The sequence below is a fragment of the Pituophis catenifer genome, unplaced genomic scaffold, assembly GCF_029215685.1.
Source record: "Pituophis catenifer annectens isolate HBS135680 unplaced genomic scaffold, rPitCat1.0.hap2 SCAF_3, whole genome shotgun sequence".
Lineage (NCBI taxonomy): Eukaryota > Metazoa > Chordata > Lepidosauria > Squamata > Colubridae > Pituophis > Pituophis catenifer.
In genome coordinates, this window is record NW_027256883.1 from 212,445,999 (window position 1) to 212,473,972 (window position 27,974).

The 27,974-nt window shown below is 43.4% G+C and overlaps 1 protein-coding gene across 1 annotated transcript; it reads left to right on the plus strand.

Moving 5' to 3' along the window:
• Window positions 1-2,475: 2,475 nt before the first annotated feature.
• LOC139315115 (signal-regulatory protein beta-1-like) lies at window positions 2,476-25,096 on the plus strand. Its single transcript, XM_070941135.1, has 5 exons — window positions 2,476-2,560; window positions 8,671-9,012; window positions 19,544-19,864; window positions 21,827-22,147; window positions 24,966-25,096. Exons 1-5 carry the CDS (start codon window positions 2,476-2,478, stop codon window positions 25,094-25,096), a joined length of 1,200 nt encoding a protein of 399 aa, XP_070797236.1.
• Window positions 25,097-27,974: the final 2,878 nt, after the last annotated feature.

The following is a 27,974-nucleotide window of genomic DNA, read 5'->3' on the forward strand; positions in this document are numbered from 1 at the left end:
CATCCTTTCTAAGGTAGGTGAAATGAGGACCCAGTTTGTGGGGGCAATAAGCTGACTTTGTATAAAATATACAAAAGAATGAAGGCTATTGCTTAACGCATTGTAAGCCGCCCTGAGTCTCCGGAGAAGGGCGGCATATAAATCAAATTAAAAAAAAAAAAGAGAGAGAGAGAGAGAGAAGGGAGAGACAAGAAAGAAAGAAGGAAAGAAAGAAAGAAAGAAAGAAAGAGAAAAAGACAAAGAAAGAGAAAGAAAGAAAAAAAGAAAAAAGAAAGAAAGAAAGAAAGAAAGAAAGAAAGAAAGAAAGAAAGAAAGAAAGAAAGAAAGAAAGAAAGAAAGAAAGAAAGAAAGAAGAGGGAGGGAGGGAGGGGAAAGTGAATGACATATAGTTGCATGGATGGATGGATGGATGGATGGATGGATGGATGGATGGATGGATAGATAGATATATGAAGGGAGGGAGGGAGGAAGGAAGGGAGAGAGAGAGAGAGAGAAAGAAGAGGAAGGAAGGACCACAAACTCTGGCACTAGACATGGCTTCAGAAGACACTTTGAAACAGCACAGCTGTTTTAAATGGTTTTAAAAGAAAAAAAATTGGCCTCGCCCACCCAGTCACATTACCCCCACCACCAAGCCACATCCACAGAACCAGTAGTAACAAATTTTAGATTTCACTACTGACATTTCTGCTATTAAGTGAATGCCTTACAGGCAATATTCTGGTCTTTGACTCCCTCTTGTGATTAAACAGCAAAATATCCCAACACAGTCAGGAAGTTTTAAGATTGATGTTGATTCCTCATTAAACAACTTCAGTTAAAATTGGAAGTTTATTTTTTTTCACGCACAATAAACTTCCTGAAATAACCACTTATAAAAGTCTTATTCAAAAAGAGCAGAGAACAAAGCAAAGTCAAATGTCTATGGACCTTCTCAGCCATCCAGGTCATAGTTGTCCCAAAGGTGCTTTTTTAAGAACCTCTTCAGCTTCTTCGATGGGAAGAGAAACATCTTCAAAGAAAAAATGAGAAAGTCCAGTTGCCTGTTGAAAAACACCTTTGGGAAAAGCAAAGTCCTCCAAAGAAATTTAAATGCTTAAATTTCAAAATTTCAAAAATCGAAAAAGTGGTTGCAGGCTTTCCTTATACTGGCACAATTTCATCGTTTTTCCCCCACTTGCCATTTTAGAATCACAGTTTCAAACAAAACAAAACAAAACAGGAAACTTGTAGGTCTGTCTGTTCTATAGATCTTTTCCTGCAATCAATGAACTTTAGGATTAAGAGAGCTCCTACCACTCTGTGGTGGCCCAGTGGTTAGAGTGCAGTACTGCAGGCTACTTCTGCTGACTGCCGGCTGCCTGCAATTTGGCAGTTCGATTCTGACCGGATCAAGGTTGACTCAGCCTTCCATCCTTCCGAGGTGGATAAAATGAGGACCCAGATTGTTGGGGGAAAGAGGTTGACTTTGTAAACTGCTTAGAGAGGGCTGTAAAGCATTGTGAAGTGGTATATAAGTCTAAGGGCTAGTGCTATTACTATAAAGGGGCACGGTGGCTCTATGGTTAGAACTCAGGCTTGACGATCAACAAGCCCGAGTTCGAGACCCAAATACTGTGTGATGGGGTGAGCTCCCACCACTCGTTCCCGCTCCTGCTCACCAAGCAGTTCAAAAGCATATCAAAATGCAAGTAGATAAATAGGTACCACTTTGCTGGGAATCTATGCGGGGATGAGAGGAGAGCCCCCATTGGGTGCTCCCAGGCAACGGTGACATCACCAACCTGGACATGCCTCTGAGTCCCATCAGCTGCCAAACATCTACTGCCTCCGACACAGTAGGCTCCTAGCTTTCTATAAATTGTCATACACTAAATACTGTGGGGGCACCTACTATCTGGAACAAGCTCCCCCCCAGAGATACGGAGGATCCCGGATCTGCGTACTTTCCGCCGTGCTCTTAAGACCCTCCTATTCCAGCAGACCGGCCTGGCCTAATTTTCTCCCCTTCTTTTAAATTTTTTAAACTGAAATTTTAATTTGTTTTTAAATTATTGGGAATTTTAATTGTCTCGGGCGAAATTATTTAATTTGGTTTTAATTATGTTTTTTAACTTTTGTATTTATGTGTTTTATTTTGTGCCTGTTCACCACCCTGAGTCCTTCGGGAGTAGGGCGGTATACAAATTTAATAAAAGAAAAGAAAAAAATACTAATTCCAAACCAAGGTACAACTATCATTTGGTCAAACCTTCAAATCACTGGAGTCAACTAATCAGCCACAGAATGCAACTCCTGTGCATTTTTATGATCTCCTTTACTGGATATTGATCACTTCCTTAGTAACTCAAACTTGGGAAATGTCCGAATTTACAAGGAGGAAATAAGAGTTCCTCTTTTGCTCCTTCTGGTGTAGGAAAGATCTGTTGGGTAAGACATGAAGTCATTCCAGATATTTCTCCTGCTGCTATCGGCATGGCTGCCTTGAGGTCCTTCAAGAGAATCCCTGGTCCTCTTCAGCTGCTGCTGCTGCTTCTGTTGCTTCTTCCGCGGGATCTGGGTGAGTGCTGATAGTTGAGATCGGGCAGGTTCCATTTTCAGATTTAAAACTAGAGTAGGATCCAGTGCAAGAGGAATGTGAAGGCTGCTTCACATTTGCTGTGCTCTTCTGAAGAGTGCGATGACCAGATTCCTATAAAAAGGCCAGTCCCATATGTTAAATTTGGGGGAGGAGAATATTTCTTTCAAAAATACCAAGTGAAACAGAAGTAATAGGGAAAATTTTAGAATGCGCTGAAATGGATAGGTTAACCAAAGAATTACAAGAAAGAGAAGAATCAGACTATTATAAAATATGGAATAATTGGTATAATTGGTTAAAAATCAGAAATATACAAAAAATATAGGGGAAATATTACCGATTTAAATATATATATATAATAAAAAATGTTATTAGATTAAGGAGAGGTGAAGGAATATATCATAAGTAGAATTGTAAAACGTCACTCTGAAAAAATGCTTAAGAAGAAATTACACTCTTTTTGTGTATATGTTGTATAAATGGTTGTTGTGTATATGTTACGTATGTCTTTTTAAATATTTATATTCAATAAAAACTACTTTTACAAAAGTTTAACCGGTGACCCCGATTTCTATCCCTGTGAGAAGAAAGAAATCATGCCTAGAACATGCATGATTTTCTCTAAAGCTAACATGCTTTGATTTAGCCTCCACCTGTATTTTTAACACATGGTAGGAATACTCTATCTCCCCCCACTTTTTTAAATTTGTGGTTCTGGTTTTGAAATGGGTTGTTTTGTACCTTTCCCAACTGCACCTATCAACATCTATCAACATTTACACTTATATATCTATATACTACTACTCTATATACTACTACTATCTATATACTACTAAATCTGTCCTGTTTGTCTGTATGTAACCATTAACTAGGAGCAACAGTGCACCATAGATGGATAGTTTTTAAACCAGGATATCTCAACTAGACTAGACTAATTTACAGAACAAATCTAAAATCCAGGCTTTATGACTCTCATGGAATTAAAATTTAGTAAATTTTATACCACAAGTTATGGAGAAACGAACTAAGATAGTGAAGTGAAAACACCAAGCTGTAGGAGCTGACCAAGCTGACCCTAAAGGTGGAGTCAAATGCATCATCAGTTTGGCATCACTATGCCTCCGATTATGTCCATATTATCAATTTTCAGTTAAGATTTAAAGTAACAATCTCAAGCTTGTCCTCTTTTTCTTTCAAAGTGTACTAATGCATCCCTTTGCAACATTCCTTGTTGTGGCATATTGGAAATTTATTCTGTATATGTTATATATTTCTAAGACATTTTTTTCTGCTTCCCAGTCTATTGATTGAGCCAATTTTTTAAAAATCATTCTTGATATTCTTATTTATTGGCAGATTGTTGGCAGTTCACTCCCTTCTATCCAGGGCATGGCATTGTAAGCGATGCTTAGCAGGGTCTACATGATTGTCTGGCATGCCACACAACCTCTTCACAATTTGTTTTCCTTGTTACCTTCTTGGAGGGGGCTTTGTGATACCCAAAGCAGAACCTCTAGCTTCAGTCACAATTTTGTTCCATAAAACATCAACCTTGTGAATTCTCAGGTTTCCTCTTTTTGCTAATACCTTTATTATCTATCTTTCTCTAAATCCCCTTTGAAGTCCGTCGACTCATATCTGGCACCAATTCGTAGATCAGATTCTTGTATAAAGGTAACATGAAATAAACTTGTAGGACTTTTGCATGCTATCCTGGTTCCTGATTTCTTGCACCTGACATTAGCGATCAGAATGCACAGGCAAATTTCTATTTTTATCTTATATTATCTTTATAACCTTTTAAAATTACCGGATTCTGTGCATCACTGTATTTGACTAACTTCCAAATAAGTTGGTGAGAACTAAGAAATGAGAAATGAGAAGAATACAGCACGGAAAAAAGGAAGAAACGAGAAAGGGTTAATGTCAGCACTTCAAGCTGCATTTACTCTAGTGCTGACATAAGAAGGAGAAGGGAGGCATCTGGAAAGGGATGTTTGACTTTTCACCTACTTATTTTCCCTGGTTTAGGTTTTATTAAATTTGTATACCGCCCTACTCCCGAAGGAATCAGGGTGGTGAACAGGCACAGGATAAAATACAGAAATACAAAAGTTAAAAACAATTTAAAACCAAATTAAATAATATGGCCCACGACAATTAAAATCCCAATAAATTTAAAACAAATTAAAATTTCAATTTAAAATTTAAAAGAAAGGGAGAAAAATTAGGCCAGGCCGGCCTGCTAGAATAGGAGTGTCTTCAAAGCACAGCGGAAGGTGCGCAGATCCGGGATCCTCCGTATCTCCGGGGGGAGCTCATTCCAGACAGTGGGTGCCCCCACAGAGAAGGCCCTCCCCCTGTGGGCCGCCAGTCGACACTGCTTGGCTGACGGCACCCGGGGGAGCCCCTCTCTATGAGAGCGTAACGGCCGGTGGGAGACTGAATGTGGTAGTAGGCGGTCCCGTAAATAACCAGGTCCTAAGCCATGGAGCGCTTTAAAGGTGGTAACCAAAACCTTGAAGCGCACACGGAAGACCACCGGGAGCCAGTGCAGCTCGCACAGGAGAGGTGTTACACGGGAGCGCCATGTTGCTCCCATAACCACCCGCGCGGCCGCACTCTGCGCCAGTTGGAGCCTCCGGGTGCTCCTCAAGGGGAGCCCCATGTAGAGAGTGTTACAGTAGTCCAGACGAGAAGTAACGAGGGCATGAGTGACTGTGTGTAAGGAGTCCCGATCAAAAAAGGGACGCAACTGGTGGATCAGGCGAACCTGATGAAAAATCCTCCTGGTCACGGCCGTCAAATGCTCTTCTAAAGACAGCCGTGAATCCAGGAGGACACCCAAGTTGTGCACCCTCTCCGTGGGGGCCAGCGATTCACCCCCAATAGTCAGCGATGGCGTCAAATGACTATATTGGGACGTCAGAAACTACAGCCACTCGGTCTTGGATGGGTTGAGCCTGAGCCTGTTTCTCCCCATCCAGATCCGCATGGCCTCCAGACACCGGGACATCACTTCAAGGGCATCATTGGGATAATATCCCCTTGGAGATGGGATGGGAGGGGGAAAATTCCTTTGAGCTGGAGTAGATTAGGGGTAGAATGACTTGGAAGATGGCCAATGAGTGCAGGGGAGTGGGGAATGGAAAGGGAGGGTTTTGGGGCTGGAAGTCAGTGTTGGCTTTGGTGGAGTCGGGTTTAGAATGTCGTGCTTAATAAATAGGAGTTTTTCTTCAAAGACTTTGTTTGAAATGCAATTTATTTGAGACGACCTCGAAACTTGACAGTTAATTTTGGCGTACAAATATTGCTCAATCCATCTAACTAACAAGATAGATGACCCAATGGCATTTTTTTTTTAATTTTAAAAAGGGCATGTGAAAATGAAGATGTATGCAATGAGAAAGGTTAGCATTATTACTGAAACAAACCCTGGGCACGCTATAAATAGATTCATTCAGTTGGAACTTACAAGATCTAGCATGGAGGAACCGGCAAATGCCACCACTGCTGGCCCCTCCCCTCCCTGCCTCTCCCCTCCCTACCTCTCCCACTCACTTCTTTTCACGCCTCGCCTTCCTAGAGTCACCCCCGCAGCATAACTGCTGCTGCTCTTTGGTTCCCTCGTTTGCCTCAACCACGCCGCCCAGCTGATCTCTGCCTGCTGAGTCTTCCTTCGCTTCTCCCCAGCTACCTCCCCCACAGGCCAACCATTCTTGCCTGCCTTCCCTGCAACCTTCTCAGTGGTCCCCATGGCCAGGCCCGCTTTCCTGCCTTCCCTACTCCCTTCCACACGGCTCGCAGGCTCACCATTTTTTCTTTACCTGCCGTTCACCTTTCCCTCATGCCGGCAGCTCCCTTTCTCATTTCATCTCTACGAGGGGGACCCCCCCTCTTGGCCCAACCAGGTCTCTGTAATACCTGCCAGGTCCGCACCCCCCTCCTGTATTTGTTCACAAATGAGGGGGGCCTTATTAACCACGGACCTGGTGTTGCACAGCATCAGTCTAAGGCCTGGGCTCTGAAACTCTGGACAGCCGGGGAAACGAGAAGAGTCATGGGGGCCGAGGCATGCCACCGCTTGGAGATAGCGGGTGCGTGCCCCCACAATCTGATGTGGCCCCCTACTCCCGCCATATCTGCCCCTCCCAACCACGGTCCTGATAGAATCGCCCTCCACCCTATCAGCACTGAGCTCCTCCACACCCCGCTCCCCGCCTTCCGTTCCATGCCCTTGTATCGAGCCTGACCTATGCCCCTCCCTCCCCACCCCACCCATCCTAAACCCCTTAAAAGATTACAAAAAGACAATTTTAAAAAACCCCACAACCCCCTCTTTGCGGCATGCCACCTCTCGGGGTTCCAAAGCCCGTCATCGAGGTAGGCCCTCGATAGAGTGGAGGGCCAAGCCTGCGAGAGGGGGGAGTCTCGCAGACCAAGAAGCTCCGCTGCGGAATACATCTTGACCACAGAGGATGGGAGCAACCATATCCTAGGGGTCCATATAAAAGGTCCAGGGGAGAGACATGGAATGGGAGTCTCAAAAGCATTTTCACAAGACCAGGTCCACTGTCCCCTCACAACAGAGGACAAAGTCAGGTTCCAGGTCGACCACAGTCCAAGGGGGGAGGATAGATCCAACCACCCTCTCACGGTGGTCTGGTCAACCAGTCGACCCCCTCTTGTGGTGAGATGGCAGCGATGAGCCAATGCAGACAGCACAGCACCCGGGGCTCAGGTCCAAAAACTGCCCTCTCACGGCGGTTGGTCCGATGGTCAACTCCCCTCTGCTGGCAGATGCAAGAAAATTTGATATCATCCCAGTTCAGCCCCCAGCAGCTTTAGCTGCTCTTGCCTTCTGGCAGCTCTGCACATGCGTGCACTAGGAACAGGCTCCTCCTGTTACTCTGCCTCTCTGCTGACTGACTCTGGAGGCTCCGGAGTCCGCACATCGCTCCCTGATGGCCCTGGCCCCATCTCTGCCTCCAACACAGAGCCCTCATCTGGGCCTTCCCCAACCTCCAGGACTGGCCCATTGTCCTCTCCAGCCTCCCCACTGTCTGACTCACGTTTATAGGCTTTACGGTTCTGGAGATTTTGTGATGATGCATGAGTGGTATTTCACTTTTATATATATAGATTGAGTCCTTACCAAGGTCCTGGGATAGAGAAATCTGGATGTTTGACGGTGTTACAGATATCGTCACAGGATGGAAGCTGTTCCAAGTAAAGCTGCCTTCTGCAACTGACTGATGGCAAATTTGTCAATGCCGATGGTATTCAAGTGGTGCTCCAGTTGTTTTGCGATTGCACCCAAGGCGCCTATGACTACTGGTCCTACCCTTGCTTGCCTTTGCCACAGTCGTTCTATTTCTATTTGTAGGTCTTTGTATTTTGTTATCTTCTCTAGTTCTTTCCCTTCTATTCTGCTGTCTCCAGGCACTGCCACATCCATTATTGTTATGTTATGTTATGTTAATTTTATTAGTTATTTTATTAGTCATACTTCTATGCTGCCCACTCTCCGAGGACTCTGGGCGGCTTACACCAAAGACAGTATACTAAATAGCACATTGCCCCCTAACAATCTGGGTCCCCATTTTACCCACCTCGGAAGGATGGAAGGCTGAGTCAACCTTGAGCCTGGTGAGATTTGATCCACTGATCTGCTGAACTAGCAGTCAGCTGAAGTAGCTGCAGTACTGCACTCTAACCACTGCGCCAGCTCAGTTCATGTTATGTTACGTTACGTTACGTTACATTTCGTTTCGTTATTTTATTTTATTTTTTTATTTATGAACATTTTAAAACTGCCTAACAGCTGAAACTCCTGAGGCAGTTTATACTAAAACACACTAGAAAGATACAAGTTGAATAAAAGTGAAGAAAATGCAAAACTCGCCCACTGTATAAATGAGCCCTCTGCATTCAAGAATGGCCAGATCATAAGCCAGAAGGTTGGCATTCAGGAAATGCAAATAATTCTTCTGTCCGAAGGAGCCACCAATGGTCCTTTTGCCCCAGAAGAGTGGTAACCACTTTCTAGAGGAAACCCGGTTACAAAAGTGTCTCTTTTTTTGTTTCAGTTGTTACAGGACAGAACATAGAGGTAACCCAACTTCCAGAAACCGTATCGGTGAAAGCTGGAGAGGACCTCACTCTAAGGTGTACATTCACTGGAGGATTTTTACCTGGAGGCGTGCGGTGGTACAAAGGGCTGGACAGAAACAAGACCCCCATTTACAGTGATAAACAAGGATCTTCCAACAGGGGGGTCAGGGTCATCCCAGGATCCAACACGGACTTCAGCATCAACATCCGAAATGTCCGTCCTGAAGATGCTGGGACCTACTATTGTGTGAAGTTCAGGGCAGGGAACCCAGAGAGAGAGCTGGCTTCGGGGAAAGGCACTCTGGTCTCCGTGATTGGTAGGTGGCCCTCTACATTTGATTTCTGGGGATGGAGGGAGATGTTTATTTATTTTTTATTTATTTTTATTTATTAAATTTCTATACCGCCCTACTCCTGAAGGACTCAGGGCGGTGAACAGCCACGAAATAAAACACATACATACAAAAAAATTAAAATCAAATAAAATGAATTAAATAAATTTGGCTGAATTTAAAATACCCTTAATTTAAAATACCCATATTTTAAAACACACTAAAATTTAAAATTTACACTTAAAAGGGAGAAGATTTGGCCAGGCCAGCTTGATGAAATAAAAGAGTCTTAAGCTCACAGCGGAAGGTGCGCCGATCCAGGATCCTCCGTATCTCTGGGGGGAGCTCGTTCCAGATCGTAGGTGTCCCCACAGAGAAGGCTCTCCCCCTAGGGGCCGACAGCCGACATTGTTTGGCTGACGGCACCTGGAGGAGCCCCTCTCTGTGGTCGGCACCTGGAGGAGCCCCTCTCTGTGGTCGGTGGGAGGCTATTGGTGGTAGCAGGCGGTCCCAAAAATAACCAGGTCCTAAGCCATGGAGCGCTTTAAAGGTGGTGACCAGAACCTTGAAGCGCACCCGGAAGACCACCGGGAGCCAGTGCAGCTCGTGCAGGAGAGGTGTTACATGGGAACTCCACGCCACTCCCATAACCACCCGCGCAGCCGCACTCTGCGCCAGTTGGAGCCTCTGAGTGCACCTCAAGGGGAGCCCCATGTAGAGAGCGTTACAATAGTCCAGACGAGAGGTGACGAGGGCATGAGTGACTGTGCGTAGGGAGTCCCGATCTAGAAAGGGACGCAACTGGCAAATCAGGCGAACCTGATGAAAAATCCTCCCGGTCACGGCTGTCAAGTGCTCTTCTAAAGACAGCCGTGAATCCAGGAGGACGCCCAAGTTACGAGCCCTTTCCATGGGGGCCAATGATTCGCCCCCAATAGCCAGCGATGGCACCAGCTGACTATATCGGGACGTCGGAAACCACAGCCACTCAGTCTTGGATGGGTTGAGCCTGAGCCCGTTTCTCCCCATCCAAATCCATACGGCTTCCAGGCACTGGGACATCACTTCTAGGGCATCGTTGGGGTGGTCCGGGGTGGAGATGTACAGCTGGGTGTCGTCAGCGTACTGATGGTACTTCACCCCGAAACCACGGATGATCTCGTCCAGCAGCTTTACATAAATGTTGAACAAAAGGGGCGAGAGGACCGATCCCTGCGGCACCCCACATATAAGGGGCCTCGGGGTCGATCTCTGCCCCCCTGTCAACACAGACTGCGACCAGTCAGAGAGAAAGGAGGAGAACCACCATAAAATGGTGCCTCCCACCCCCAACCCTTCCAACCGGTGCAGCATGATACCATGGTCGATGGTATCAAAAGCCGCTGAGAGATCTAACAGGACCAGGACAGAGGAGCAACCCCTGTCCCGAGCCCTCCAGAGATCATCCACCAACGTGACCAATGCCGTTTCCGTGCTGTACTCAGGCCTGAAACCCGACTGGAACGGATCCAGATAGACAGTTTCATCCAGGTACTGGGGAAACTGTCGTGCAACCTCACTCTCAACAACCTTCGCCACGAAGCAAAGGTTGGAGACTGGACGATAATTAGCCAATACTGCCGGGTCCAGGGAAGGCTTCTTTTTTTTTTTTTATTGAAAAAGTTTTTCAAATACAAATTTTTCCCCCTTTCCCCCCCCCCTCCTCCCTAACCCCCCTCCCCTTCCCCTTCCCTGTTGACTTCTTCATAATAAAACCCAAATTCATAACAGATTATATCATACTTTACCATCCACTTATTCCATCTCCATATGCTGACCTTTTCTTTCTAATAAAATTATCATATCCCCCTTATACTATACTATAATATACATTTCAAAGTGACATTCTATTATAACATTATCTAATAACTCCTAATTTAACATAATAATATTATTATATCTCCCAATTTAACGATTTCCGCTCATGATCTACCCTTTTACTACCCCCCAAACAATATAACAATATAACATTTCAGAACATACTTCTACTATAAGACTATACAATAAATCCTAATTTAACATTTATTCAGTTCAGCTACCCATTTCCTTCCCCCCCCATCATTATGTCTCTTAGCTCAGATCTTTTACATATATTCACATCTAAACATAATATCCCTTTTTTTTAAACTAAACAATCAATAACCTAACCTATCTCCACCCACTTTCCTACAAAACTACCATAATTGTTCTTAATATCTTTATTCTTCTGCCCACTCCACTAAAAAAATATTCCCTTTTGTAAATAAAATCCTAAAAAAAAAAACTGTTTGGGGGAAAAAAAAGTTTGCTGGCAGGATGGCATTACTAATAAAGCCTGATAGACAAGAAGGGGGGGTGCTCCCCCACTCACAACTGTTTGAACAAGCTCTGAGCTTACAGACTCTGCAGAATGGTTTTAATTTAAAAGAATTTATTCAGGAGGAAATGGCAAAATATCATGAGACTGTGAACCAGAAATTTGAAAAATTAAGGCAGGAAATTAAAGAAATGATACAACTAAAGTATGATAACTTGCAACAAAAGATCGTAACAGTGACTAATGGTTTTTCAGAAGTTGTTGTAAAGTTGGATACAAATATCAAATTGCTAGAGTCTAAAATGGAGAAAATTGATGATAAGATTTATAATTTGGACAATAAAATATTAAGAATTGAAAAGGATTTAATAAATACTCAAGACAATAGTTTAGAAGTAAAGTCTAAAGAGGAAGCTGGTCACGAGACTTATAATGCAGAAGATATAAAGCAAGGAATTGAAAGAGAAGTTGTAATGATGCAATACAGGCTTACAGAATTTGCGATCAGAATCAGAGGCTTACAGGAAAATAACAGTGATGATCTAAGAAAAGCATCTGCTCAAGTTCTGGCTGGGATCTTAAAGGTTCATCCTGAGGAGGTATTCTGTAAAATTGATAAGGCTTATAGAGTAAATTCTTGGATTGCAAAGCAAAGGCAACTGCCTAGAGATGTGGTGATTTATTTTACAGATACAGAAATAAGAAATGATATTGTGCAAAAATCCTTTAGTTCTAATTTACAACTGTTTGGGAGAAAAATTTGGATATATAAAGAATTGCCGCCTAAGATGTTAAGAGATAGAAAGAAATTTGGACTTTTGGTGACTGAGCTAAGAAAACAAAATATTTCATTCAGGTGGGATGTCCCAGTGGGTATAATATTGAGATATCAAGGAGTAAGATATCAGTTAAATACTGTTGAAAAAGCGGAAGAATTTTACTACAAGGTCCTTAAAAAGCAAAATCAACAAGAGACAGAAACTCAAGAAAAGCAGAAGGAGATGGAAGTAATGAAGAAACAACAAGTTATAGAGGTCTCCACAGATGAGCCGCTTTTGGATTCTCTCTTAGAGGTCTCAGCTGGATTATTTAATATAAGAGAGGCGGTTCCGGACCCTAACGCAATGATTTATCAAGCCACAAACCAGCATGGAAGTCAATCAGTCGATATACAATCTACAGAACCAGAAAGATTTCAGCCACAAAAACAAAACCAACAAGATCAAGTTATAGATCAGCATGAAAACCAAATAGTCGATACACAATCTACAGAAAGGAATTTAGGATGGAGATCCAACCCACAAAAAGTCAAGAAAAGAAGAAGTAGGTCTCACAAAAACAAAAACTTTTAAACTAAACAACAGTGTAATGCCAGTTACTTATGAGAGGACTGAATATACGAAAAGATAATGGGCAAAGTATTGGTTTATTTTATCCTGAGGAGAGTGACAGATCTCTGCAGTGCTGAATTTTTTTGGGATGTGAAAAAGGCCTTAAATCGAATGGTTGGAAATATCTTGTTTGTTTTTTGGATTTCCTGATAAATATATTACGTGTATGCTGAGTTACATGGCAAGAGATCTACTGGATTGGGGCACGCAGAAGATCTGGTTGTTACCCTATTATGGTGGTTGGAATTAATAATCTGGATAAAAGACACCTCTATAGACATTATATGGAATATAAATATAAAGTCACTCGGGTGGTTGTTGTGTTCTTTTTTTTTCTTTTTGCAATATGAAGATATTTGTTACTGATGGGGGCAGATGGTAATTGAAGATACTGAAAATACTGTTGGAATTAGGATGCGATGTTACCCTAACATGGGCGATGGAGTTTATCATCCAGTTGAAAGACATTACAGAAGATATTATATGGATTACAAGCCTAAAGTTTGTTTTTTTTTCAGGGAAGGCTTCTTGAGGAGGGGCCTTACCACCGCCTCCTTCAGGGTGGCGGGGAAGACACCCTCACCCAGTGAAACATTTATAATCCCCAGTAGTCAGCCTCGCGTCACCTCCCAGGAAGCCAGCACTAACCAGGAGGGACACGGGTCCAACAAGCATGTGGTCGCGTTCAATCTACCCAGAATCCTGTCCACATCATCTGGGGTCACAGGATCAAACTCATCCCAGATAACAGTCTCAAGCCCTGCCTCCGTCACCCTTGCTGGATCTACCCAGTCAGAGTCCAGACCTGCCCGAATCTGAGTGATTTTGTCATGCAGATACTGAACAAAATCCTCGGCTCTTCCCTCCAAAGGGTCCTCCTGCGCTTCCTGGTGGAGCAGGGAGCAGGTCACCCTAAACAGGGTGGCTGGGCGATTATCTGATGACGCAATAAGAGCAGCAAAGTGAGTACATTTTGCTGCTTTTATCGCCACTAGGTAATTCCTAATATGAGATCTTACCAGTGTTCGGTCCAATTCAGAAAGACTAGCCCTCCAACAGCTCTTTAGGCGTCTTTTCCGGCGCTTCATCTCCCTCAGCTCCTTGGTGAACCAAGGAACCAGAGGCCGCAAAGGCACGACTCGGTCCAGAGCTCCAGCAGCCGCCCTATCCCAGGTGGCCACTAGGTCCCCACTCGAGGCGTGAGCCAGAACCTCCGGGATTGGCCCAAACTCCATCTGGAACCTGTCAGGTTCCATCAGGCACCTGGGGCGGTACCATCTAATCCAGCGGTTCTCAACCTGGGGGTCGCGACCCCTTTGGGGGTCGAACGGCCATTTCACAGGTGTCGCCAAAGCCCTCTCTCGCCCCCCCCCCACACTTTCACTCACCCTCACCCTCTGTTGGATTGCCCGGTCGCCGTTCGGTTACCCCGCCCACTCCCAATCTATTGCTGCCTCCGGAGTCCCAGCTGGTGGCTAGAGGGAAAAAAAACTTTAAATTCTTGCCGCGGGGCTTCAAAGAGCTAGCTGCAAAGAGGTAAATTCCTGGAGCAGATTTTTTCCCCCCATCTATGCTGAAAAGCGAAATTGAAACTAAAGAAGGGTCTTTGTTGCAACGTGACAAAATGAGGCAGAGAGATTTCTTTTTCTTTTTCCTCACCAAAAAAGGTAAGTGCAAAACTGCAAACAATGGGAAATTTAGGGAAAAAGAGGAGAGTTCAAGATTTTAAAACACAAAAGAAAAAAAGCTCTATTTAACTAGGGAATTGTAATAATTGAGATACTATTAATTGTATATTGTGTTGAAAGCAGAAATGGTTGTGGTTTGGAGGAATATATGGGGGAAATTATTTGGTTTATTATTATTGGTAAATATAATTAATTGATTTGTAAGAAATTGGATTGCTTGGAAATAATTGGAATATTCATGTTCATATTGATTAATATACAAAAAAGATAGTTATATAACTAATTGATTTATATTAAAATGTTGAATTTGTATTTGTATTAAACAACTGTATTACATAATTAACCAATATGAGGATGGATATAAAAATAGATGACAATGCGAAGGGGTATAATATAGAATAGAAGGGAAAAATTGAATTTGATTAAGATTAGAGATGAGGATGAAGGGTAATATTGGTTTTTTTTAAAAATAGATGAGGAATAAATATGGTAAAAAGGAAATACAGAAATTGTAAATTTAATTGAAATGATTAAATACTGTGTTGGAAGAAATATCCTTCTGGGTTCTGCTCCAAGTGGGGAAAAAGACACTGGAAACATGGAGACTGCTTGGAAAGATGGTTTAATGGTGGACAGGATCACATGGCTTGATGGGACCCATTGTGTTAGTTTCTGTTGCTATTGTGTTGCAAATGTCCTTTGACAAAGGATTGACTTTCTGCCTCTGGCCCATTAACAAAGGGTGGGGGGCAGGAAGGTGGGAGCTGCTTTGTCTGTAAAATATGCTTCTCCATTTCTCATACAGGGAAATATAATATTCTGCCTTTTTAATATTTCCCAAAATATTTCATTCTTCTAGGAAAGGGGTGGGTGCTAACCTCCTACAACTGTTTAAATTTGTGAACCGGCCAAATACTCTGTTCAAAGAAAATACGTTGTATGTTTGTATGTGTGTTTCTAATTATTGCTATTTATTGCTATTTGTTCTCTTTTATTCTTTAAAGTTTAACAATTCATTCTTTATCTTAATATCTTAATATTTGTTTGGGGTTGGCTTTCTTCCCTTTCATCTTTTTTACTGTACAGCAATCTTTCTCCTCAAACCTACCACCTCTCTTTTCTTTCCTTCTTACTTTCTCTTCCTCCCCCTCTTCTTCTCCTCCTTACTTCCTCTTCCTTTCTCCTTCTCCTCCTCTCTTCCTCCCTCTCTTACCCTCCCCTCCTACTCTAATTTCCCTTCCCTTCCTTCATCCCTCTCTATTGCTGTATCCTTTTATGCATATGGACTACTCAGAGGGCTGAAAAAGTTATTTTTGACTGGTCCTCGCACTTTTGACCAGTCCTCGAACTTACGACTGTCCTCACAATTTATGTTTTTGCCCTATCTTGTCACCATGGTGAAGAGAAGCAGTTGTGAAATGAGTGACACAGTTGTTAAGAATGGTACAATGGGCATAAATGATGACCAGTCATAACTGCGAAGACCGGTCAAAAGTGCGAGGACCTGTCAGAAATCACATTTTTCAGCCCTCTGGGTAGTCCTTTTGTGCACAGGGACTACTCAGAGGGATGAAAAAGTTATTTTTGACTGGTCCTCGCACTTTTGACCAGTCCTCGAATTTACAACTGTCCTCACATTTTACGTTTTTTGCCCTATCTTATACCATGTTGAAGAGAAGCAGTTGTGAAATGAGTGACATGGTTGTTAAGAATGCTGCACAGGCATAAATGTGAGGATGGTCATAAGTATGAGGACCAGTCAAAAGTGCGAGGACCTGTCAGAAATGACTTTTTTCAGCCCTCTGAGTAGTCCCTATACACATAGCCATGGCCATCCAGTCACATTACCAGCTAGCCACCCAGTCACATGATCTCCAAGCCACACCCACAAAATAAGCCATGCTCACAGAACTGGTAGTAAAAAAAAAATAGAACCCACCCCTGGTTGGGGGTCACCACAACATGAGGAACTGTATTACAGGGTCACGGCATTAGGAAGGTTGAGAACCACTGATCTAATCGGTTCCGCCTCCCTGCAGCGGGTGCCGCGGTTCGAAGGTCAAGGCGATGGAGAGAGTGATCCGACCATGACAAGGTCTCGATGACTATATCCCCTATCTCGAGATCACTCAACCACTGTCCAGAGACAAAAACCAAGTCCAGTGTGTTTCCCCCAGTGTGCGTAGGGCCATGAATTAGTTGGGTCAGGTCCATGGCCGTCATGGAAGCCATGAACTCCCGAGCCACCTCAGACGCCTCACCCACAGATGGCAGGTTAAAATCCCCCATGACCATAAGTCTGGGGGTATCAACCGCCACCGCAGCGATAACATTGATTAGCTCGGGCAGGGCTGCCGCCATGTGGCAGGGAGCCAGGTACGTGATCAGCAAACCCATCTGAACCCCGTGGCCCCACTTCACAAGGAGGGACTCACAACCGGCCATCTGAGGAACAGTGGTCTCCCTCGGCCTAAGGCCTTCTCTAATAATAACCGCTACTCCCCCGCCCCTCCCCTGTGACCTCGGCTGATGGAATGCATGGAAGCCTGATGGGCACATTTCTACCAGAGGGACCCCTCCCTCTGGGCCCAACCAGGTCTCCGTAATACCCGCCAGGTCTGCTCCCCCCTCATGAACAAGATCACAGATGAGGGGGGCTTTATTTACTACGGACCTGGCGTTGCACAGCATCAGACGAAGGCCCAGGCCCTGAAGGTCTGTACTACCTGGAGAACGAGTGGAGCCTTGGGGGCCGGAGCACCCTACCGCTTGGAGACAGCGGGTGCGTCCTCCCTTAACATGATATGGCCCCCTGCTCCCGCCATATCTACTCCTCCCACTCACAGTACCGATGGTAAAAACACAGTCTGAACAAGCTCGACCCTCTCCGGATCCCCCCCCCACCGAACGTCATGGCCTGGCCCGACCCTCCCCTTGGTGGGTTATCCCCCAAACCCACAACCCTAATTCCAATCCCACCCCCCTCCCCCCTCCCCAGACCCCTTAAAAGATTAGACAAAGACAATTTTAAAAAACCCCGCAGCCCCCTCTTTGCGGCATGCCACCTCTTGGGGTTCCAAAGCCTGTCATCGAGGTAGACCCTCGATAGAATGGAGGGCAAAGCCTGCGAGAGGGGGGAGTCTCGCAGACCAAGAAGCTCCACTGCTGAGTACATTGACCATAACGGGTAGCACGACCGTATTCTGAGGGTCTATAAAAAAGGGACCAGGGAGAAGACAAAGGAATGGGGGATCTCAAAGACATATTCACAGGACCGAGTCCACTGTCCCCTCACAACAGAGGACATAGTCCAAAACCAAGACGACCACAATCCAAGGGGGAAATAGATCCAACCACCCTCTCATGGTGGTTAGGTCAGCTGGTCAGCCCCCTCATGTGGTGAGATGGCAGCGATGAACCGATGCGTATAGACAGCATCTGGGGGTCAGGTCCAAAAATCGCCCTCTCACGGCGGTTAGTCCGATGGTCAAGTCCCCACCGCTGGCAAAGTGCATATATGTAAAAACCTCCCGGTTCAGCCCCCAGGAGGCTCCGACACCCGGCCACCCTCTCACGGTGGTCGAACAGATGTCTAGCCCCCCTCAGCCGACGGGATGCAGCCATGTACGAGCCTCCCATTCAGATGGAAATAGCCCTCTCCAGAGTCAGGGAAGGTTCAAAATAGTGATAGAACATAGCGCCAATGAGTCCCACAGGCTGACAGTTGGTCCAGATGGGCCCAGTCCTAAAAGGGGAACGCTGGAGGAGAGAGAAATGAGGCAGAAATGGGGCAGTTGTCTCGAGCTCCCGGCCCCTGCACAACCACAAATTGAGGCCTCCCAAGGCCTGGGAAAAAGTCACTCCAGGTCCTTTCTGCCCCAACCGTGGTTGCAGGTCTCCCAGTCCTGTTGATTCATCGCCCCGCCCAACTCCAACTCCAAGGGGGGGGTCACCAGCGCTTTCTGACTGCCAGCCAGCCTCCACTGCAACCGCCATCGCCGCTGCCACCGCGCCATCGTCGCCAACACCGAAAGAACCTGGCGACATCCCAGAGATCTTCGGGGGGTGCCCGGCACGTCTTGCAGCTCTTCGGGCAACCCCCCCGGGCTTAGAAACTCGCCGCGCAGTGGGCGCCCCTGGCACAACGCCGCTCCGATTATCCAATGGTCTCCAGCTGTGAAAAATGCTGCCGATGCCCAGCTGAGAAGCCTGTCACTTCCAACATTGCACCTTCCTCCCTGCTCAGTCACGGAGGGAAAGAAGACCCTCTCCGTGCTGGCAGGGAGCTCCCCTGACTGGTCCTGGGGTCATGGATCTTCAAAACGACCCCCAAAGGACCCAAAAGGTAGGTCGGCGCCCCATCCTCAGATCACGATCCCAGCGGACGCCGCCATCTTGGACATGCACAAAAGTTAGATGTTCCCAGTCAAAAGAGAGACACGTGGGAAGCTGAGTCTCTCTGTCCAAGATAAATCTTGGAGACTTCTGTATTGAAAATATTTACAGACCCCTCACATCCTGGACATAAATTGTTTCAACTCCTACCCTCAAAATGACTCTATAGAGCTCTGCACACCAGAACAACTAGACACAAGAACAGTTTTTTCCCAAATGCCATCACTCTGCTAAACAATTCATTCCCACAACACTGTCAAACTATTCACTAAGTCTGCATTACTATTAATCTTCTCATCGTTCCTATCACCCATCTCCTCCCACTTATGACTGTATGGCTGTATCCTTATGATTTATATTGATATTGTTTCCAGATTGCTTATTTGTACCCTATGACTATCATAGGGTACCTTACAATTCTTGACGAATGTATCTTCTCTTTTTATGTACACTGAGAACGTATGCACCAAAGACAAATTCCTTGTGTGTCCAATCACACTTGGCCAATAAAGTATTCTATTCTATTCTATTCTATTCTATTCTATTCTATTCTATTCTATTCTATTCTATTCTATTCTATTCTATTCTATTCTATTCTACTCTATTCTACTCTACTCTACTCTACTCTACTCTATTCTATGCAATTCTATTTTATTGTCTCTGAGAAACATCAACTGATATCTCTCTCTCTCTACTTTCTCCCTCAGCCAAGCCATCCCAGCCCTTGATTCGTGGCCCCACAACAAGAATCACGGTGGGGTCTCTGGCCTCCTTCAACTGCTCCTCAGATGGATTCTCCCCCCGAGAGATCACAGTCAGCTGGTTGAAGGATGGGAAAGAGAAACAGGTTGACCAGATCAGCAACCTGGACTCTAATGGAACAGAGAGCATGTCATACAAAGTGGAGAGCAGGTTGATAATCCCGCTGGAGCAAGGAGACGTGAAATCTCAGTTGACCTGCCAAATCCAACACAGATCGTTGGACAGTCCTCTCCAGCAGACCTTCGCACTTCGTGATGTCATAAGCGGTAGGTGAACCTTGGGTTGCAGAGAGGGATGAGGCCACGAGGTCCCAACCTAGTAGAGGGCCCTTCATGTAGAAGGAATACCACCAGGAAGAATAAAATTCTCGACCCATGGATGCCCATCAAGACCAGTCATGCTTTCTCAGCTGAAGCTCCCTCACAGGGCTGTGGTTCCGGGGAACAGGTTTTTAGAATGTCCTTCTACTGTGTTTCCTCCAAAATATGGCCTACCCTGAAAACAAGCCCTAGTCCAATTTTCACGTCTGCATCTAATATAAGCCCTACCCCTTCCAAAATAAGCCCTAATTAAGTCCCGTCAACCGTCTGGTTGTACAAGGTGGGGTGAGGCGCATGCATAAAAATCAAGCTGGTGGCTCAGCAGACTGATAGCATTGTGATTAACACCAGCTGTCTGCAATTACTGTAAGTTCGAATCTCACCAGGGTCAAGGTTGACTCAGCCTTCCATCCTTTCTAAGGTTGGTAGATTGAGGACCCAGTTGTGGGGGCAATAAGCTGACTTTGTATAAATATACAAAAAGTATGAAGGCTATTGCTTAACGCATTGTAAGCCACCCTGAGTCTCCGGAGAAGGGCGGCATATAAATCAAATTTAAAAAAAAAAAAAGCTAGGGCAGGGGTGGGGGACTGGAGCTGCCCCACATGCCCTGCACACACTTATTTTAGGACCACCGCAGCCAGGCCTCCCACGTCCTGACACCTGTTGCGCTGCTGCCTGGCTTCTGTGGCCACTTATGGCCACTTGTGACTGGATGACACATGGTGCATCACACCAGTGTCACCGCTTATGGCAGAACGCTGCTTGGCACATCAAAGCAGTGTTACCATTCATGCGCGTAATGGCACAGCACACCATGCAGCCTTCTGCCATGAGCAGCCGAACTGGTGTGATGAGCCTTCCGGGTCATGCCATGAGCCGTGGCACTGGCATGACAGGACATGCAGTGTCCTGCCATACGTGGCGGCACCAACTTTAATGGTCCTAAGGTAAACGGGTAAGACATCCCCTGAAAATAAGACCTGGTGCTTATTTTGAGGCCCAAAATAAAATAAGATCGGGTCTTATTTTTGGGAAAACACGGTATCTCTGGCTCTTTCCCCAGAGACTTACCGTATTTTTTGGAGTATAAGATGCACCTTAGTTTTTGGGGAGGAAAATAAGAAAAAAGCTGATTGGCGGATGGATCGGCCACCCAGAATACCCCCAATCAGCTGTTTCCAGAGGTGAATTTTAGCAACAGGTTCGTTGCTTATGAGTTCTGTGCCTTGTTTTGTTTTGTTTTTTGCCTCTGAAACTTTTGAAACTCCGTTTCAGAAAGAACTTTTTTTTCTCCCTCTGAAAGCCTACAAAACAGAGCTTCAGGGGGAAAAAAAGGCTTTTTTTTCTGAAGCTCTGTTTGGAGGCTTTTTTTCTGAAGCTTTTTTCAGAGGTTTTTATTCTGAAGGGTTTTCTGTACTCTGTTCAATCTCCTTTCTTTGGTATTGGTATATAGATTAACCTCTTCTGATCTGTTGGTTATTGTGTCATTCTCCAGATTTGTTGGCATAGTTTGGTTAGAACCTTTACTGATTCTTCTTTTGTTGCTTGCCATATTATTTTAGATAAGAACCTTTCAGAGGCTTTTTTTTTCTGAAACTCTGTTTGGAGGCTTTTTTTCTGAAGCTTCTTTTAGAGGCTTCTTTCCGCTTCTGAAATCTCTGTTTGCGAGGCTGGGCGGGGCTACATTCGGAGTATGAGATGCACCCAGATTTTCACCCTCTTTTTTTTGGGGGGGGGGGGGAAGGTGTGTCTTATACTCCGAAAAATACGGTAATTGTCCTGGAATGATTTCCCCAATGCCACAATGGGAGAGCAGAATCACTTTGGACTTCCACCCCATTCTGCTTGGAGGAACCAGGAGTCCGAAGGTCTTTTGATTGATCGTCTTTGGCTTTCTTTGCTCAGTTCCTCCCAAGGTGCATCTTGAGATCAACCCACCTTCTCCCGTCCAGCTGAACTCCTCAGTGACGGTCACTTGCAACGCAGAAAGCTTTTACCCAGATGGTACAACAATGGAGTTGTTTCCCAAGGATGCCCCAAGCAGAAAAGGAACGGTTGCACCAAGTATCTTGAATCCCGATGGGACCTTTTCCCTCAAAAGCAACCTAGAGATGATGGCCACCAAAGACAGGGAGTTCTCTATGTTCCTTTGTCAGGTCCAGCATGATTCCCAGCCTCTGGTCAACAAAACCACCACACTCTTCATTACACAGGAACTTGAAGGAAGTAGGTGTCTTTTGCTTTCTTCTGAGAATTTGCTGATTTACACTTTGCAGCTTTTCCCTTTGTTTTTCAGGTCGTTTTTTAAAAAGATTTGATTGTATTACTCCTTAATATATCATGATTTAAATAGTCTTTCTTTAATATACTTAAGGTTTTGAAATAGGGGAGCTTCAGAAGGAAGGGCCTTTCATATACGGAACCCCTTCCCAGGAATATTTGTGTTTTCTGTTGCATTTTCTCTTCATAATAATGTCCTGTCGCATGAGCCTTGGTGGCGCAGTGGTTAGAGTGCAGTACTGCAGACTACTTTTGCTGATCACCAGCTGCCAGCAGTTTGGCAGATCGAATCTCATCAGGCTCAGGGTTGACTCAGCCTTCCATCCTTCCGAGGTCCATAAAATGAGGACCCAGATTGTTGTGCGGGGGGGGGGGGGCAATCTGCTGAAGAGGTTGTAAAAAAAATGCTTTTAAAAGGCTCTGACGATCCTAGCTGAACCGTGCGATCATCAGAGGCTTTTTTTTTTCTTTTTACTTTTAAAAGCATTTTTTCGGGCGAAGAAAAAATGTTTTTAAAAGTAAAAAGAAAAAAACCGTCTGATGATCGCATGGCTCAGCTGGGCGGGGGGGGGGCGGGATTTTTGCTACCGGTTCTCTGAACCACCCGCCTCCATCGTTACTGGATCAGGCGATCCGGTCCGAACCCGGGAGCATTTCAACCCTGGTCTAAGTGCTAGAGCTATTTTTTTTTTTTTAATTTGATTTATATGCCGCCCTTCTCCAGAGACTCAGGGCGGCTTACAATGTGCTCAGCAATAGCCTTCATCCTTTTGTATATTTATACAAAGTCAGCTTATTGCCCCCACAAACTGGGTCCTCATTTCACCTACCTTAGAAAGGATGGAAGGCTGAGTCAACCTTGAGCCTTGGCGAGATTCGAACCCTGCAGTAATTGCAGGCAGCTGGTCTTAAGCAGCTTAATAACAGGGTGCCTTAAACCCTTGTACTACCAAGGCCCTTGGTAGGCTATTGCTGTCAATGTGCTGGACTGCAATCCCATCAAAGAATCAAGATGTTAGAAAAGGTTCTTCTCTGGGGATCTTGTCCGCTGAACCATTTTGGAACGAGGTCGGAGTTATAAAAATAGGAGAAAACGAGAGAAAGAAGGAAGTGTGGATTTTTTTGGAAGCAAATTATGGATTTAGAAAGAAGCAATATTCATTCTAAGTAGTGAAGACCGCAGAATGAGTCAGTTTCCAATAGGAAAGGGTTTATAAATATCAATATTTCCTTTAAAAAAAAATCAGGTATCATTTCTTTTCCTTGTGGGATGTAAGCAAAAATAGGTTTTGAATGGGATGAAGACAAGTTTTGTAAGATGCCTTGAAATGAAGAGGTCGGGTTTTTTAAAAAGAGAGAGAGAGAGAGAAGAAAATCAATATGTTGCACATCTGTGTAAAAAAAAAATTTCTTTTTATTTACATCTACATCTAAGATGTGATGGTGATGTGATTAGAATGCAGTATTGTAGGCTAACTCTGTTCACTGACAGGAGTTCAATTCTGACCGGCTCAAGGTTGACTCAGATCCCACAGTTGTTTTTGTCATCATCCATAAGAGCCTCAGTGGCGCAGTGGTTAGAGTGCAGTACTGCAGGCGACTTCTGCAGACTGCCGGCTGCCTGCAATTTGGCAGTTCAAATCTCACCAGGCTCAAGGTGAGATTTGAACTCACCAATTCAAATCTCACCTTGAGTCTGGTGAGATTTGTCTTCCATCCTTCCGAGGTGGATAAAATGAGGACCCAGATTGTCAGGGGCGATATGCTGATTCTGTAAACCGCTTAGAGAGGGCTGTAAAGCACTGTGAAGCGGTATATAAGTCTAAGGGCTATTGCTATCTGTAGATGGAATGAAGATAGCTGATCTCCTGCAGTGGAGTTGATAAAATATATAGGGGAGTTAAAAGTATCTGCCATTTTCATGTTTTTTTATCATAGCATGATGAAACCCTTAAATAGGTATGATGGAGCAAGCTTTATTTTATTGTTTTATTTTGTTTTTAAAATTTATTGGCCGCCCATTTTATCCAAGCTAAGATTATGATGAAATCAAAGCAATCCACTGTTTTTTGTTTATAATATATTGCCTTAATCAAATTAATAATTTTTTCACCAGAGTCCATATATTTCAATTGTAATAGCATAAATTGCCAATTTACCTTGTCAAATGCTTTCTGTGCATCTAAAAAGATCAATGCCATTTGTTTTTCCCAGTGTACTTTATAATCAGTAGTGGGTTTCAATTTCGGCTGCTACTGGCTCACTCGTGGGCATGCACAGAGACATCCGGGTGGGTGGGCGGAGCCTCTCTCTGCCCCTACTGGTTCAGCCAATCCGGGGCGAACCAGTAGCAACCCACCACTATTCATAATACTCCAAAGTACTCAAAATAATTATCAAATGTTGTTTGTCAGAAATGTTGTTTTTGACTTGTCTTTTAGGTAAAAATCCATTCTGGTCTGAGTGGATAAATTCATTTTTAGTCTCTCTGCTATTATTGAAGTATATATTTTGTAATCTGCATTTACAAAATGGCTGATCTCATGCAGTGGAGTTGATAAAACACGTAGGGGAGTGAAAACTGTCTGCTGCCTTCATGTTTTTGACAGTATTCTGATGAGACCCTGGAATCTGTATGATGGAGCAGGCTTTATTTTATTTTATTGTTTCGTTTTGTTTGTAAAATTAATTGGCCACCCACCTTAACCAAGCTAAGATTATGATTAAATCAAAACAATCCACTGTTTTTTTTTTTTCTCCACAGGCTCACCATCACCATTGCAACTATCCCCCTATGTTCTGTACATTGCATTTTTCCTGGGCAAAGTGGCTGCTGTACTTCTCATCTCTTCCTTTTTCCTAATAAAGAAGATCGGACGCAGCTGTCAGAACTGAAGAAGCTTCTTGGATGAGAAGTGAAACTTCTCCAAGGAAAAACTAAATCCAGTCGCCTTTTTCAAAAAGAACCTTTGGGACAACCATGTCCTAGATGACAGAGAATCTACATATATATAAATGCTGATTGCTTATTTTTTTTAAAAAAAACTAGAAAACTAAAATAATTGTTCTTTCAAAACGCATTTAAATGATTTTGGAAAGAAATGAAAATATTTGCTTACAGAGGTTATAAAGGAGCAAATACAAAAACCATTTAATATGGGACTGTAGATATATGCTTTTGAAATATGAAGAAGTGATATGAAGAATGTTAAATATCCAGGTTCCATATTTGTGTCTGTACTATTTCTATAGGCCTAATTTTTTAAGTGTTTTAATTGTTTTGTTTATCGTTTTTAATTAATGGGGCCAAATTTATATATATATTTTTAACTGTATTTTAATATTTGTATTTGATGTTTTTACTTGGCTGTTCACCGCCCTGAGTCCTCAGGGAGAAGGGCGGTATACAAATTCAAAATAAAATAAAATAAATAAATAAAACGTTTGGCTGGAATTATATCACATGATACATTTATGGGTGGAAAGAATGGTATGGTGTCACTTGATCTCTATGATATAAGAAAGACATTGAGACTCTGGAAGGAGTGCAGAGAAGAGCAACAAAGATGATTAGGGGGCTGGAGGCTAAAACATATAAAGAATGCTTTTAGTTTAGTTTAGTTTAGTTTAGTTTACTTTACTTTACTTTACTCTTTACCTTACTTTATTGTCATTGCACATGGTACAACGAAATTAAATGCCGTCTTCAGTGTATATTATAACTATAAAAATAAAAACACAAACATACAACCTTTACATTCTATATAATTGAGATTGAAAACCTGATATTGCACTATACCGTAGAATTCAATATGGTTATTGCCCTGGGATAGAAGCCAGGTTCTGTGGGCGTGGCTTATTTTGTGGGCATGGCTTGATGGTCATGTGACAATTCTTTAGGATTTAGCTGAGGTACTGGTCTACAAGGCTTTTAACTGCTTGCAGAGCTGTACCGGTCTACTCATTTATTTTTGCAGGCACTGGTCTACTCATTTATTTTTGCAGGCACTGGTCTACTCATTTGTTTTTTCAGGCACTGATTTACTCATTTATTTTTTTCAGGCACCGGTCGACTCATTTGATTTTGAAGGCACCAGTCTACCACCACACTTTAACACTGATCAGCTGTAGGGCGGCCCTTTGAAGCCCCGCAGCAAGAGTTTAAACAGTTTTTTTCCTTCTAGCCGATCAGCTGGGACTCAGGAGGCAGCAATAGATTGGGGGGGGGGCAAATAAAATAACATGGGGGGCAGGGGGCGGGGGGGCAGAACCAGTTCGGTGACGTCATATCGTCACCGCTACCAGCTTGGTGGAACCAGGCCGAACGGGAGGAACCAACCACTGATAGAAGCTGTTTTTCAGCCTATTTGTCCTTTTTTTTTTTATTATCCTGTACCGTCTGCCAGATGGTAATAGTTCAAAAAAAAAAAAAAAAAGAGTGCCCAGGATGAGATGGATCTTTAAGAACGTTTTGAACTTTCTTTTTTTTTTTATTGAAAAAGTTTTAAAAACAAACATATTTTCCCCACAACCCCCCCCAACCCCCCCCAACCCCCCCTCCCCCTCCCCGACTTCCCAGAGCAGAACACAAGGTATTTCTATTGATCTTTAACAATAATCTAAATTGCATAACCAATCATTAAACTAACATCCCTATAAAAAAAAAATTCTTAACCCCCCATATATAAAATCCTATTTCTTAAACATAATACTTCTAATGTCACTTATATAACGCTTATACAAATAAAAAAAATCATTCATAAGCTATTTGATATTTTTTGGTCTGATACTTATTTTGTATATAATCAATCCATCTTCTCCAGTCCTGTATGTACCTTTCTTGTGTGTGATCCTTCAGATATGCTGAAATTTTAGCCATTTCAGCTAAATTAGTTACTTTCAATATCCAGTCATCAATAGTAGGCAAGAAGTCCTTCTTCCAGTATTGTGCTACCAACAATCTTGCTGCTGTTATCAAGTTCAAAATCAATTTAGTCTCTGCAACTGTACAGTCCGTAGTTATACCCAGTAAGAACAACTGTGGAGTAAATTTCAGTCTCTTTTTAAGAATATTCTGCATCACCCACCAAATCTTTATCCAAAATGCTTTGATTTTTCTACAAGTCCACCATATATGATAATAAGTTGCATCATCACAGTCACATCTCCAACATTTAGCTTGCACATTAGAATACATACATGATAATTTTTTAGGATCTAAATGCCATCTATAAAACATTTTATAAAAATTTTCTCTTAAATTTTGTGCTTGTGTAAATTTCACATTTCTAATCCAAATCTTTTCCCAAGTTTCCATCATTACTGGCTCTTGAAAATTTTGTGCCCATTTAATCATACAGTCTTTAACCAATTCCGTCTCAGAATCTATTTCCAATAAAGCATTATACAACCTTTTAATATGCATTTGTTTTTGATCTCTAATTTGTTTTACCAAATTCTCCTCATTTTGCACAAAGCCAATTTTTTGATCTTCCTTCCATCTAGCTTGAAGTTGACCATACTGAAACCATGTATAAATTATACCTTCTTCTCTCAGTGTATCTAAAGATTTCAAATACATTATCCCCCTTTCCATAATAAGAAGCTCTTTATAAGTAATCACCTCCTGTTTTTGTTCTATACTTATATTTTCTATTGCATGTCTAGGATTTGCCCATAAAGGTATCTTATAATTTAACTTATATTGATATTTTTTCCAAACCCTTAACAAAGCATTTCTTAATATATGAACCTTAAATACTTTATCCACTTT